Source organism: Gracilinanus agilis, chromosome 4, assembly GCF_016433145.1.
Source record: "Gracilinanus agilis isolate LMUSP501 chromosome 4, AgileGrace, whole genome shotgun sequence".
Classification (NCBI taxonomy): domain Eukaryota; kingdom Metazoa; phylum Chordata; class Mammalia; order Didelphimorphia; family Didelphidae; genus Gracilinanus; species Gracilinanus agilis.
Window position 1 is genome coordinate 230585040 of NC_058133.1, and position 13628 is coordinate 230598667.

A 13628-nucleotide genomic window follows, 5' to 3' on the forward strand; every position below is an offset into this window, starting at 1 on the left:
GGGTTGAAGGGGAAAGGTGGAGCATGAATTATGTAACCATGTTAAAAATGAATATTAATAAATGTTAAAAAAAAATGATGAGCAAGATACTTTCAGAAAAACCTGAGAAGACTTATATGAATTGAAGCAAAGTAAAGAGAGTAGAACCAAACATTGTGCATAGTAATAGTAATATCACAAGGATGGTCAACTGTGAAAGCCTTAGCTACTCTGATCGAGACAATGATCTAAGATAATTCCAAAAGACCATGATGAAAAATATCTTTACCTCCAGAAAGAGAACTGAGGAAGTCTGAGTGCAGATTAAAGCATATTTTTTTACTTTTTTATTTTTATTGCTTTCTTTTTTTTGCAGCATGGGTAATAGGGAATATGTTGTGTATGATTTTACATATATAATTGATATCATGCTGCTTGCCTTCTCAATAGATAGAGAAGAAGGGAGAGGAGGGAGGGAAAGAGAGAATTTGAAACTCAAATTTTTTAAAAATCAATGTCAAAAACAAATAGGTTCAGGGGTGGCTAGGTGGTTTAGTGGACTGACAGCTAGGCATGAAGACAGACCATCCTAGTTTCAAATATGGCTTCAAGCACTTCCTGGCTTTGAGCACTTCCTAGCTTTGTGACCCTAGGCAAGTCACTTAACCACCACTGCCTAGTCCTTACCACACTTCTGCCTTGGAACTAATACACAGCATTGATTCTAAGATGGAAGGTAAGGATTTTTAAATAAATAAATAGATGAATAAGTAAAGAAATAAATTAGTGGATATACCCACATAAATAAAGGAGCATTCACAGGGATAGTGCCGCTCCTGCCTCTTCTCCCAAACCCATCCCTGTATCAAAATATATACAAATACAAAGCAAGTGATTATAAAAAGCTTTAAGTTCAGATTTTATCTTAAACACTGTGACTAAACTGTGGACTTCCGAGGTCCCTACTGGTATTGTAAAGAACTTCCCCTTGAGGGAAATCTTAGAATAGAAAGAGAAAGAGGATACTGGATAAAGCAGGAAATAGACAGAAATCCCAAAGCAAACAATGCTCACTAATATGATTTCAAAGAGATATATATCTTTGTGGAATTTATCTTGACTATATATGTCCATCTGCCTTGGATTGTAAGCTCCAAGAAAGTGGGGACATTGTCACTCCTTTCCATCCACATTTAGCCATGTCCCTTGGTAGGTCTCTTAGGGAGAAGGGACACCAACCATTAGCCTAGGTCCATTAGCAAGTCTGCATCATAGAAGCTAGAAAATGAGGTTTTAGGGATTAGAAATTGGGAACAGACTCCTGGGCCACCTACAAAAGCTGAATCATATTTTAAATGCACTAGTAGAGTCCACTATTTAAAATCAGCCTGTAATTAGTTCTTTGGGAATTCCTTTTAAAATTATTCAATTACGTATGGATTTTAAATTGCTAGATTTGCCCAAAATAAGACAAATGAATAGTGAAAAATGTCCAACTCTGATTGGGAATACTGTTCAACTTACTGAGAAATGACAGGAATCAAAAATCTAGAATTGGAAAGGACTTTCCCCAAATCAGGAAACTGGGGCCAAAAGGAAGGAATTTGTTTGAGATCATACAGCTAATCAAGGTCAGGGCTGAGGTACAAACTCAGGCCTGGGACTTGAGCATTTTTTCTACTATATTCCCTGTAATTCATATTTTAGGGGAGGGATTGAATTAGGCCTCTGGGCTCTAAGATTCAGTGATTCTATATAGCAAATCATTGGCAGAGATAGTAACAGAATAATTTCCAGATTATTTGGGAATGACTATGAGCTACATCAGTCTTCCCCTGCCCTTCCCCTCCTTATCTCCATCTCACCTCTCCTCTCAGTATAGGATGGATCCCAATAGACTATCATCTTATCCCATGCACCTTTGTGTGGAACTCAATTGGTTGACTTAGAGTGATAACAAAATATAATGGAAAGAGCCCTAAACTTAAAACATAAAAAAAACTGTAAGAAAAACACTTTTAAACGTAAAAGACATGAGTTCAAGTCTTAATTCCACTCAGTTATGTGACAATATAAGTTATAATAAGGCTATAATATAATAATAACAACTTAATTTTTCTGAGTATGAATATCTATAAAAATGGAAATATTAATTATACCACCTACTTCACAAGATTATAAGGAGAGAGTTTATAAACCACACAGTACCAGAGAAATATGTATTTTTATGCTCTTTGTATGTCACTCACCAGAAAAAACAAAAACCCTTCAACTCTGGAATTTACTGTCTGTTTCATCAGAAGAATCTAGGCAGAATGAAACAAAGTTTTTACTTTTCTAGAAAGAGTATGTAACTAGTTAATTGACCTCATTACACATTTACTTTCCTGAACCCTTTATTACTTCTGAGTCAGTGAATTTAGCTCATCATTTGGCAAATCTGTTTGGCAAGATGATGGCTCAGTGCTTCTGGATGCAAGCCAGAGCTGCGGCTTTTTGGTAGGGGTTGTTTCCTCACCACAGTTAGATCCCTCAGTCCATCCTCCAGGGGGCTGGCTTACCTGTGGCGATGGACCAGACTATGATGTGGCTGAGTTGGATACAAGGTGGCATCTGCTGGTGAAGGGGTGGTACCTGGTCCCGCATCGCCTTCAGCAGCAGTAGGAGCACCATGCAGACCAGCCCTAAGACAGTATCTCCTAACCTGTGGGCAGAGAATCAAGCTATAAGGGCAATGTAGGATCCCATGTTTAGAGGAATTATATTCTTGGTGCCTGACTTTTCCTTCCCATATCTAAAGTGTGTCATTCTTCTTAGATGGAATGGACTTTCCTCATCTTTATCAACCCTTGCCTCCCTCCTCCTTGGCCTCTTTCCAAACCCTTTCCAAAGTAAAGCAGAGGTGTAGAGGAAAGATCACTGAAATGAGCATTAGGAGACTTGGATTCTAGTTCTACCAAAGCCATTATCTCTGGCTTGGTGACCTTCAACAACTTGGGAAACTTGAGTTTCTCTCTCTGTGAAATTAGAGAGGTTAGACTAGCTCATACCAATGGTCTCTTTCAGCTCCAACCATCTATGACTCTGACCCCTCACTGATGGGCTTAATCTACCTCTGATCATTCATCTCTACCAGAGGGTACCTTCTCAGTAGGAGGAGTGCATTCTTTTTAGATTATATTCATCTTTACTTTATGGCACACTGCTGTATTCTTCAGTTATTCTGCACATGCATTTTCTGTCTCTTCAGACTCCTTGAGGACAGGAACTTACTTACTCCTCTTTTATTGTTATCACCCTCTTCCAGCTCCCACTGCCCACCTACACCTCCAAGTGCCTGATATTGAGCAGTGATATTGGTGACTAACCATGGGTGCTGACTGAATTCTATATTGCCCTGGAACTGAAGCTGGGGCAGGGCCCAAGATGGGAACTGCAACAGGAAACAATTGAGAGGCATGTTACAGTGAAATGATCAGATTTGTAGCTAAACTAAGAATCAAATCTTAGCCCTGTCACTTACTGAATGGGTAATCTTAGTTAACTTGTGTTAACTCATGTCTCTGGACCTCAATTTCCTTATATGTAAAGTGAAGAAGCTGAACTAGATTGCCCCTGAGGTCCCTTATAGCTCTAAGTCTACCATCCTCTAAACTGTTTCTTCTGAAGTTGAGGAACCTTCCTTTCACCTTCCTCCTTTTCCAATGGGCTCCAACTGGGGCAAATAAAAATGGAGGCTGGTGGCTTATGTATAATTGGAATTTGGGAGATGCCATTTAAAAGTATATATATTTTTTCTATGGACACGTGGGGACTATCAAACTACATTTCCCGTGGTCCAACGGGTTTCCGGTTTCCGGTTCTTTGAGCTTGGGGACGCCAGCGTCCCCACGCATAGGACAGTTTAAATGGGAGGAGAACCGAAAGTAAAGCCTCTTGACCTTCCTGAGGGCTGGCTAGAAGATGGGCTCCGGCGGTAAATATAAAAGATAGGCACGGTCTTATATATATATTTACTAGCATGGCCATGGCTTTAATTAAAGTACAAATTTCTATATTTATATCAGTCTTTATTATTTTTAATTGTAACAATGATGGCAACCATACAAAGTTTGGAATTCGAATTCTCAATTTTCCAGATAGCCTTTCAGAAATGATAGCCACGCTTGCTTTTTTGCCTGGCTCAGCTCTTTTGAACACCTTTTTTAAAAAGGAGACTGGCTTTCCTAGCCATGCTTTCGCTATAGTCCAGCCAAAACCACCTTGGGAGGTCAGGCCAGCCGATTCTGGCTTCTGGCTTTAAAACCAAAATGCCGGTGCACAGCCAGTGTGCCTCTGCCGCCGCTTCTGACTCCTGACCTGGACTTCATCCCTGCCGGGCCTGCCAGTACAGACCACCGCCTCACGTTCCTACCAGTGTCCCAGTGCCTGTGATCTCTGCAGCTTTTCCTGTGGTCTCATGTTCCTGCCGCAAGCCCGCCAGTGCAGACCATTTCTGTAGATCTGGAATCCTGAGATTTCCCAGAAGCGACCCCTGCCCTGACTTGCCGAACGTCGCTGTTCAGCTTCAGCTCTGCTGCTCAAGACTTGGGAAGTATAACCCCCTACCCCCCACTCTCTTGGTAATGGCCTGCATTCTAGCCCTCCACATGTTTCTCTAAAGACCCAATTTAGGCACCCCCACCCCCACAAGCTCTAAACTGACCTAAGTTTTTCTCTAGACCCGAGCCCACGACCTGACCCCACGTGGACCTAGCGTGAACCTTGAACTAGCGTTTACCCTTAATTGGCCGGCATGGCTTATTCACCCCCATACCTGCTCAGAACTTTGAACTTTAAAAAACCCCTTAAACTCAGCAGAACTCAATCAGAAGAACCTTAAATTGAACCAGGGGTGGACTTTTAAACCTCGGAACTGAATGAGTTTTATTTCTGTTTTAAAGAGACTGTATCTTACTATATTTTGCTAATTAGTTTTGTAAATTAATCTTGCTTATTTCTTTGATTTTCCTGTTGCACTGAATAATTTTAAGTTAATGAAGTTTGTGGCTGCTAGATTAATTCTGTTTGTGATTTTATTATAACTCCCAAATAATGAGAAAAATCTATTAGAACTGGTAAGAGGTTTTGACCAGCTTGTTAATCTGATACTCACATTATATTTCCTACACATTTTTAAAGTTGTAAATTGCCTTATGTATACTGGATTTATAGAGCACATGTTTTTTATTTTTATTTTCCTTTTTTTTTTTTTTTAAACCCTTGTACTTCGGTGTATTGTCTCATAGGTGGAAGATTGGTAAGGGTGGGCAATGGGGGTCAAGTGACTTGCCCAGGGTCACACAGCTGGGAAGTGGCTGAGGCCGGGTTTGAACCTAGGACCTCCTGTCTCTAGGCCTGACTCTCACTCCACTGAGCTACTCAGCTGCCCCAGAGCACATGTTTTTTAAATTTTATTCTGTCTTGGTAATTATATAGAAGCTTGGAAGTTTCCATGCCTTGAGAATTAACTTGTAATTTTACAAGAGATCTTTTTAACTTTTACTTTAAATCCTAAAGAATTGTTGTCTTAAAGGATAAGCTTTTATATATTTTATTATAAGAGAAATTATTGCCTTAAATGGGTAGAAGCATAAAATTTCCTACCCAGGATTGTTTTTTAAAACAGGAAGCCAAGAAGCTCCTGTATATTCTCATCTGAGGATAATTTAGACCAGAAGGTTTCTTTTTTCAAATATCAGATTTTACTATAGAAGCAATAACAGAGTTTGTTGAGAAACTCTTAGCCAAGATTTAAAAGTTGTAACAAGTATATGATTTTTAAACATCATTGTTTATTGTTTTAAAATGTGCTATTAGAAATTATGGTACTCTATTTGAATGTGCATTGTGAATCTGCTATTTGTAAGATCCATTTTCTCTCACAGAAACTCTCATTTTTGGGTAACATAACCCTTCTAGTTCTAAGCTATATATATATTTTTGATTTTTAAAACATTTTTTTTAATTAGAGCAATTGATTTTTCCTTTTTCTCATCTTGTACTAGAAATACATATATAATCATTATTTATCCTTTTTCTGATTCTACAACAATATAAGCTTGATGCAAATACCTGAGCCTGAGACTGAGAATATGGGACTGTGATTTAATGCCTTTCTGTCTGATTCCAGGAGAAGGGAACATAAAGCCGTTAATTTGTGCTAAGAAAGCACATGGTCAGAGACTTGACTAAAAAATCTGCATGGATTGCAGGAGTTCTATGCCAATACTTTAGGGCTTGGAAATTGGGGTTTGAGTCCTGGAGTCCCAGTCTTTTCTAAAACTTTAGAGGATGTAGGTCCCCTCAACTTAAATTCCTAGGCCAGCACCTAAGATTGATTATTTATTTGGCTCACTTCCCTGAAAAGCTGATGGCAAATCAGATCAGAGAGAGACGTTTCCCTTAAGTCCTGGCCTTAATTGGGTAATAGCTAACTGCTTAAATCCCTTTCATTGGGCCTTGTTTCGAAAGCCTGTTATAAGTTTATTTTCCCTACATTTTTTGCACATTTTACATTTCATTCACAAGTTAATTTTTTCTTTTTTTCTTGAATTTTATTCTTTTTATTTTGCCAATTGATTTCATACAAACCCCGCAACTCAGCCACTCATCCTTAGCAGACCTGAGGTACCCTTTTTAAGAAAAAAAGGTGTGTTTAGAATTTTCCTCAAGGGGATGTGTGTTTTTTTTTTTTTAATTTTGATAATGTAAAAATATAAGTATTTTTTAACTCTTTGAGGAGTAATTTCAGGGGGAAATGTATAATTCTTAGAAGAAAATGTATGTTTTGTAATCTATAATGTAAAGTTTAAATTCTTTTGAGAATAATTTTAGAATAAGGATCTTGCCATCTCCCCAGAATCCAGACGACAAACCTGTTTGGTGAAGACACCATGAAGATGCCTGAAAAGCCTTCACTGTACCATGAAGACCAAAATTTGAACCTTGGGGTGCAGTTAATTGAATTTATGGGGAGTTGAATTTGAATTGAATGTATTGTTTTAATTGTACATGTTATGCCAATAGAGGACTGCCCCCAAATTTTTTTTTGTCAATGCGGTTAATTTTATCCATTCATTCATCTATTTCTTTTATTCCACAAATTCTTAGAATTTAGAAGTTGTCTATTTTTATAGGTCCAGCGAAGGAAAAGGGCTAACCTTTTTTTTTTGCCGGACCTCAGGAGGAATTATATAATTGGAATTTGGGAGATGCCATTTAAAAGTATATTTATTTTTTCTATGGACACGTGGGGACTATCAAACTACATTTCCCGTGGTCCAACGGGTTTCCGGTTTCTGGTTCTTTGGGCGTGGGGATGCCTGCGTCCCCACGCATAGGACAGTTTAAATGGGAGGAGAACCGAAAGTAAGGCCTCTTGACCTTCCTGAGGGCTGGCTAGAAGATGGGCTCCGGCGGTAAATATAAAAGATAGGCGTGGTCTTATATATATTTTACCAGCATGGCCATGGCTTTAATTAAACTACTAATTTCTATATTTATATCAGTCTTTATTATTTTTAATCGTAACACTTACCTGGTCTGTCCAACTCTGAGGAAGGTGTAATATACTTGAAGGAAAAACTCCTGAGGGATGTCATGAAGACCCAGGAGGTTCTGTGCAAAACCCAATAAATTAATCAATACTTATTAAGCACCTACTATATATAAATAACTATAAGGAAATTTCAAGGGTGAAGGGTTTTCTAGCAGCCAGAGGGAATCAGGAAAGGCCTCACAAAGTAGCTGGCTTGAGAGATTCTATGTTGGAAGGAGTGTATCCATCATTTCCAGGGAACGGCACATATAGGCCAATTCACATGGATTGTAGTCAATGAAGGTGAGTTATGCACAGTAACTATGAAAAGGTGAGTGGGATTCAGCTTGTAAAGGGCTTTACATTCCAAGCAGAGGAGTTTGTATTTTATCTCAGAGGTACTGGGGAGCAAGCATTAATAAGGGCAGGTATGAACAGATTCATATTTTCTTTCACTATGTCTGCTTCTTCTCACTTTCCCTCTCACCCACTCCATCCCAGTAGCAGCTCCTTCCATGAAATTTTAGAAGTAAAGGAAGAAAGGGGGCAGCTGGGTGGCTCAGTGGATTGAGAGCCTGGACTAGAGATGGGAGGTCCTAGGTTCAAATCTGGCCTCAGACACTTCCTAGCTATGTGACCCTGGGCAAGTCACTTAACCCCCATTGCCTATCCCTTATCACTCTTCTGCCTTAAAACCAATACACAGTATTGATTCTAATATGGTAGGTAAGGGTTTAAAAAAAAAAGAAGTAAAGTGAGAAGATTAGAGAGAGGACAAAGAATCCTAATGGGTCTCTTGGGGCCAGAAAACAGCACTGAGAGACCTCAGCACTCATACTGGGTGCTAGTCTGACATATCAACTGTCTGAAAATCTCCAAGATAAATTATAGAACAAAGTGGCAAATTGGCTACATGCTCCAAAATGTACTAAATATGGGTGTGCTGCAGAATATCAGGACTGGAGGGGACTTTAAGAGGCCATCTCATTTTCTTCTCTCTCCTTTCATAACCATTGGAAACCATCCCAGTTAAGTAAGATATTTTCCTGCTCCTACAAATTTCAGAAAATCTACCTTTCCTCAGAGGAGGTTTTTCTCAAAGCTTATTATAGGTTATCTTTCTGAATTTTTCTTAATTCTAGCAAAAAAAGGGAGGGGGGAGGTTTTTTTTAAGCTTTTACCAAGCACCAACTATCCTTTCTGAGCAGAGAAATGGAAGAGGGGAAAATGACTAAACATAAGGTTCTTATCCTATTCCTCCCTGTGTCCTGCTGGCTTTTCCTCTGTAACAGAGAGGTTGGTGAGAAATTCTTCTTATCTATGTCCTTATTTATTGAAGTCAAGCAAGACAAGGACTATAAAATGCTATCTTTGAGCCCCTAGGAAAAAAGGCTTACTCTAAAACTCAGTTTGTTATTGTTTTTAGATCTCAGGATTTATTGCCCCTCAGATACCCTTGCTTACCAGATACCCATGGTAACAGTGGGTAGCAACAACCTGAAGGATGCTTTTCCTACCTTAATCTGGCCAAACCCAATGGTGATTGAAGCAGCAGATGTAAAGCCTTTAATAACAGGGTAGGAAATGAAGTCCAACAGGAAACCTGGCCAACACAAAATAAAGTCATGGAGGAGCACCTTCTTATATGAAGCAGTTTCTGGTTCCAAAAGAGATGTCAGAAAGTGGAGTTGTGGAAAGTAACAGGAGTAGGGACAATGGGTAGAGCTAGTATCCCTGAATTGTTTGTACTTTTTTAGGAAGAAGAGAGAGAAATAATTATTATAATAATAACATAGTTATTATTATAGCTGGCATTTATATAGCTATTATTAAAATAAATGCTAGCTGCATAGTACTTGAAGGTTTACAAAACACCTTACAAATACTTTCTCATTCTTTCCTCACAACAATTCAATTTTGCAGATGCAGATACAGAAACTGAGGGAGACAGAGATTAAATGACTTGCCCAGGGTCAAACAGCTTGTGAACTCAGATCTTCTGACTCCAACATTCTATCCACTGGGTCACCTATCTGCCTTTAAGAGGCAAAGATAGTATCCTGAGCTTCTGAACACCCAGCCCCAGTGACCTGGCTTGGGACAAGTTATCCATCCTTGGAGAAGACAGAGGTGGGACCATGTAGTGTAGAAGGCAGAAGCTGATGAGATGGGGAACCTTCCCAAATGGTTCCAGAGAATCCAGGGAAGAAGCTCTAGATGTCTTACCCAAGTGCAGGATTCCCATGGCTAACTGGATACAGCCAGAGAGGAAAGTGAGGAGCACGGCATAGGCAGGCTGGTGTAAGGCATAAAAGGAAACCAGCAAGGACATGATAGCTGTGGGGCCCAAGGTCACATCCCGAGAAGTGCCCAGGAAAAAATACACGAAACATCCCATAAAGGAGGAGTAGAGGCCATACTGCTCAGAGAAACAGAGACAAGGATTACAAGAAGGATGAGGAAGTCACTGAGTTAGACAAAACCATCAGCCAATAACTAAAGCATGCATTCCTGAGCATGTGTACAATACTTGATATTTAAGCACAAGGCATATGTGGTTTTGATGTTCAAGAGAAAAGACATTTATTAAATACCTATTGTGTGTCATCCAATACACAGAGCCACTCATAAGGCACAATATACAGATAGCTCAGATGTCCACAAGTTAGTAGATTATATAGAATGATAGGCAGGGATGGGAGGTGGGGGTTGGGGTGGGGGGTTCTTCCTCACTAACATACAGCAGGGTCCAAGGAGGCTAACAGTAGAGCAGAATAGATCAGAGTTGGCACTGGATATGGAGAGTGAATCTATATGTAAATATGTTTGTGTATATCTCTACCATCTAAAGACTAATTACTATATTTAATTTAGATTACCCAGGCCTTTGTTTCCCTCTTTTAATATTTACAATTAGTAGTTATCCATCCATCCATCCATCCATTCATCTATCTATCTATCTATCTATCCATCCATTTATCTGAATATCTGCCATTCTATCTATCTATCTATCTATCTATCTATCTATCTATCTATCTATCTATCTATCTATCTACATACAGAGACAGATAGGTCTTAGACTTGTGATTTCATCATTATGGGGATCTCCAATATGAGGAGATGGCCCTTTCCCAACACTACTATTCATAGAGTAGCCTAAGACAATTAATAAGAAGTTAAATGACTTGCCCAAGGACATCAGTATTTGTCAGAGATGTGTCTTTTTGATTCAGAGGCTGTCTCTCTATATCTATATTTAGGTAGATAGCTATCTTGCTAGCTAACTGATTTCATATCTATCTATAGTTACATATTCATTCAGTCATTTTTCAGTTGTGTCTAATTCTTTGTGAACCTTTTAGGGTTATTCTGCAAAGATGCTGGAGTGGTTTGCCATTTCTTTCTCTAGTTCATTTTATAGATAAGAAAATTAAATAAACGGAGTAGAGTGACTTGCTCAGGGTCACAAAGCTAATGTTTGAGTTCACATCTGAACTCAGGGAAAAATGAGTCTTCTGGAGACCAGGCCGGGCACTCTATCCACTATACCATCTAGTGGCATATAGCCCTACAGTTTAACAGTTCTATACAAATAACTATTTATAGTTATATACAAACATACATATACACATATATGCATATATATTACCTATATTATAGGTTCTTAACTTAAGATCCGTGAACTTAAAAAAAATGTTTCAATAACTTAATTTTAATAAAATTGGTTTCCCTTGCAATTCTTTGTATTTTGTTTTATATATTTAAAAGCATTATTTTGAGAAGAGGCCCAAAGGCTTCATCAGTTTGCTGAAGGGGTCTATGAACCAAAAGTCAAAATCCCTCATCCAAGACACATGCACATATGTGTGTATATAAGCATATACATATATACACACATGTATAGGAATTGGGTTTATACATGTAAACAAATGTCTAGATGGGCACCATATATGTGTGCACGTGTGCATGTCTATCTATGCATGTATGTGTACCTGTACATATTCATGTTATTGTGTATCTACAAGTATATCTACATATCTAGGGTTATTTTCATGTATTTCTGTCCCTGTTGCTGGATATAAATGGATGGAAGGTCACAGAAGAAATGGGTTGTCAGTGAAAGGAGCCCCAATACCTGGACAGAATGGATTATTATTGCCTGAGCTCAGATATCTCACCTGAACAGGTAGCCCAGCCACTTCAGCATAGGCCAGAGCCTGGGGCACAACAGTCAGTCCCACAGTAAACCCAGCGAAGCTGTCCAGCTGCAACCACTTCAAGGAGTAGTGAGGAAGCCATCCCAGGATAGGAAGCCTTTTCTGCACCATTCCTGGGATATAGCGCCATGCTCGCTCTGTCATGCTGAAGCCTGTTGAGCTGACCCTGGCTCCAAGGACAGTGGACAGCCCTGTATAAAACAGACAAATGGTCAGAGGAACTGGAGCTCAAGGAACCTCTACTTCCAGTGGGGTCATTATTACCGGTGATCCTGGAGTCCAAGCAGGTCTGCTTACTCTAACTCTGCTGCCATCAAAGTCCTACTAGGTCTTGCAATTTAAGGGAGAACCAAAAAGGGCTCTAGCTAAAAATGATAAGCCTCCTGGAAAGTCTGAGCTCTTAAAGAGTTAGTGTCCCATATTATACAGGTAAAAGGATCACACCTCTTACCTCAGAAGGCAGTAGTAGGATGTCTGTGTTTATATATATGGTCCCCTTCCCTCAAATATATGGGGATCCTGACAAAGATTACCTGCATTTTTCTGGGTTGGGAAGAAGGGCAAAGGCCCAAAAGAAACACTGATTCTAGGTAAAAGCTATGAAATAGACAAACCTGTCTTCAACACTATAAACTTTTTCTTTCTTTAACTAGTGTTTCTGCAGTCCATATGACATAGTGCATTGCTCTAAAATTAGAAAGATCTGGGGTCACTGGGAGTGAACCCAGTTTCCTGACTGTCCTGGCTCTTCTTCCACTATACCACCACATTGTCTCATATATGTATGTGAGATGGGGGCAGCTGGGTAGCTCAGTGGATTGGGAGCGAAGCCTAGAGACGGAAGGTCCTAGGTTCAAATCCGGCCTCAGACACTTCCCAGCTGTGTGATCCTGGGCAAGTCACTTGACCCCCATTGCCTACCCTTACCACTCTTCCACCTATGAGTCAATGCACAGAAGTTAAGGGTTTAAAACAAAACAAAACAAAAAAATATATATATGTATGTATGTGAGACCCTTTTATTTATGTATGTATATGATGGATATACATACACATATAAAGTAATATAACACATATATTTGTTATATATTATTTGCATTACATGTTATATACATATAATTATATGTATTATAGTACATGTAAAGCATATATTATATATAACTATCTTTTATTTTTTTAAACACTATTGTATTTAAAAGGCAATAAAAATTTCGGACTGTAAATATTTGAACTAATATGGTAAGTCTATCAATGGACTTTGTACTCGTGCCCATGCTTCTTTCCAGCAGTTCTAACCCAAGGATGGAAAGAATGGAGCCCAGGAACTCCCATTTTCCAGCACTGTTGGGCAGTTCAGGAAGGTTCACTTCATTTGGCCATGGCAGGAGCTGCCACAGGCTGGTTTGCGTTGTCCCATATGACCCTCAAAACAACTCCATGAGCAGGTCCTACGAGGTATTAGTATCCTTATTTATAAATGAGGCTCCATGAGGTTTCATACTCCTGAAATCCTCAGGCGTAATGTCGTTCAAGGCTTTTCTGTCTCCAAGACCAACACTATCCTTTGGCAGGGCAGAGAGTAGGTGCCACACTTCCAGGATCCAAGTTCTCAAACCCTTTCTGTCCCGGACCCACTTTCTCTGCCAAGTTCCCTATCCTATCCCCGAAGGTTCAAGGGACTCACCTCTTGCACCTCCCAAGCGGTCTCAGTTTCAGGGTACGTTTCGGAGGATTCGAGCTCGGGGGAACACAAAGAGGGGGGTTTGGAGGGGAGGGAGTGCAGAGACAAAGAAATACCAGGACTGGACGGGATGACTCAGTCCCTGCTCATGTGATCACGGGAGGAGGAGGAG

The 13628-nt window shown here is 39.6% G+C and overlaps 1 protein-coding gene across 1 annotated transcript in view; it reads right to left on the bottom strand.

Moving 5' to 3' along the window:
* Positions 1-11919, bottom strand: part of SLC26A11 (solute carrier family 26 member 11) — a 65548-nt gene extending 53629 nt beyond the window's left edge. The window contains exons 1-5 of the mRNA XM_044675169.1: positions 11737-11919; positions 9785-9977; positions 9076-9161; positions 7559-7638; positions 2541-2683 (exon numbers count right to left, since the gene is read on the bottom strand). Coding sequence (XP_044531104.1) covers positions 2541-2683; positions 7559-7638; positions 9076-9161; positions 9785-9977; positions 11737-11919 — 685 coding nt within the window. The remainder of the gene's footprint in view (positions 1-2540; positions 2684-7558; positions 7639-9075; positions 9162-9784; positions 9978-11736) is intronic.
* Between the last annotated feature and the right edge of the window lie 1709 nt (positions 11920-13628).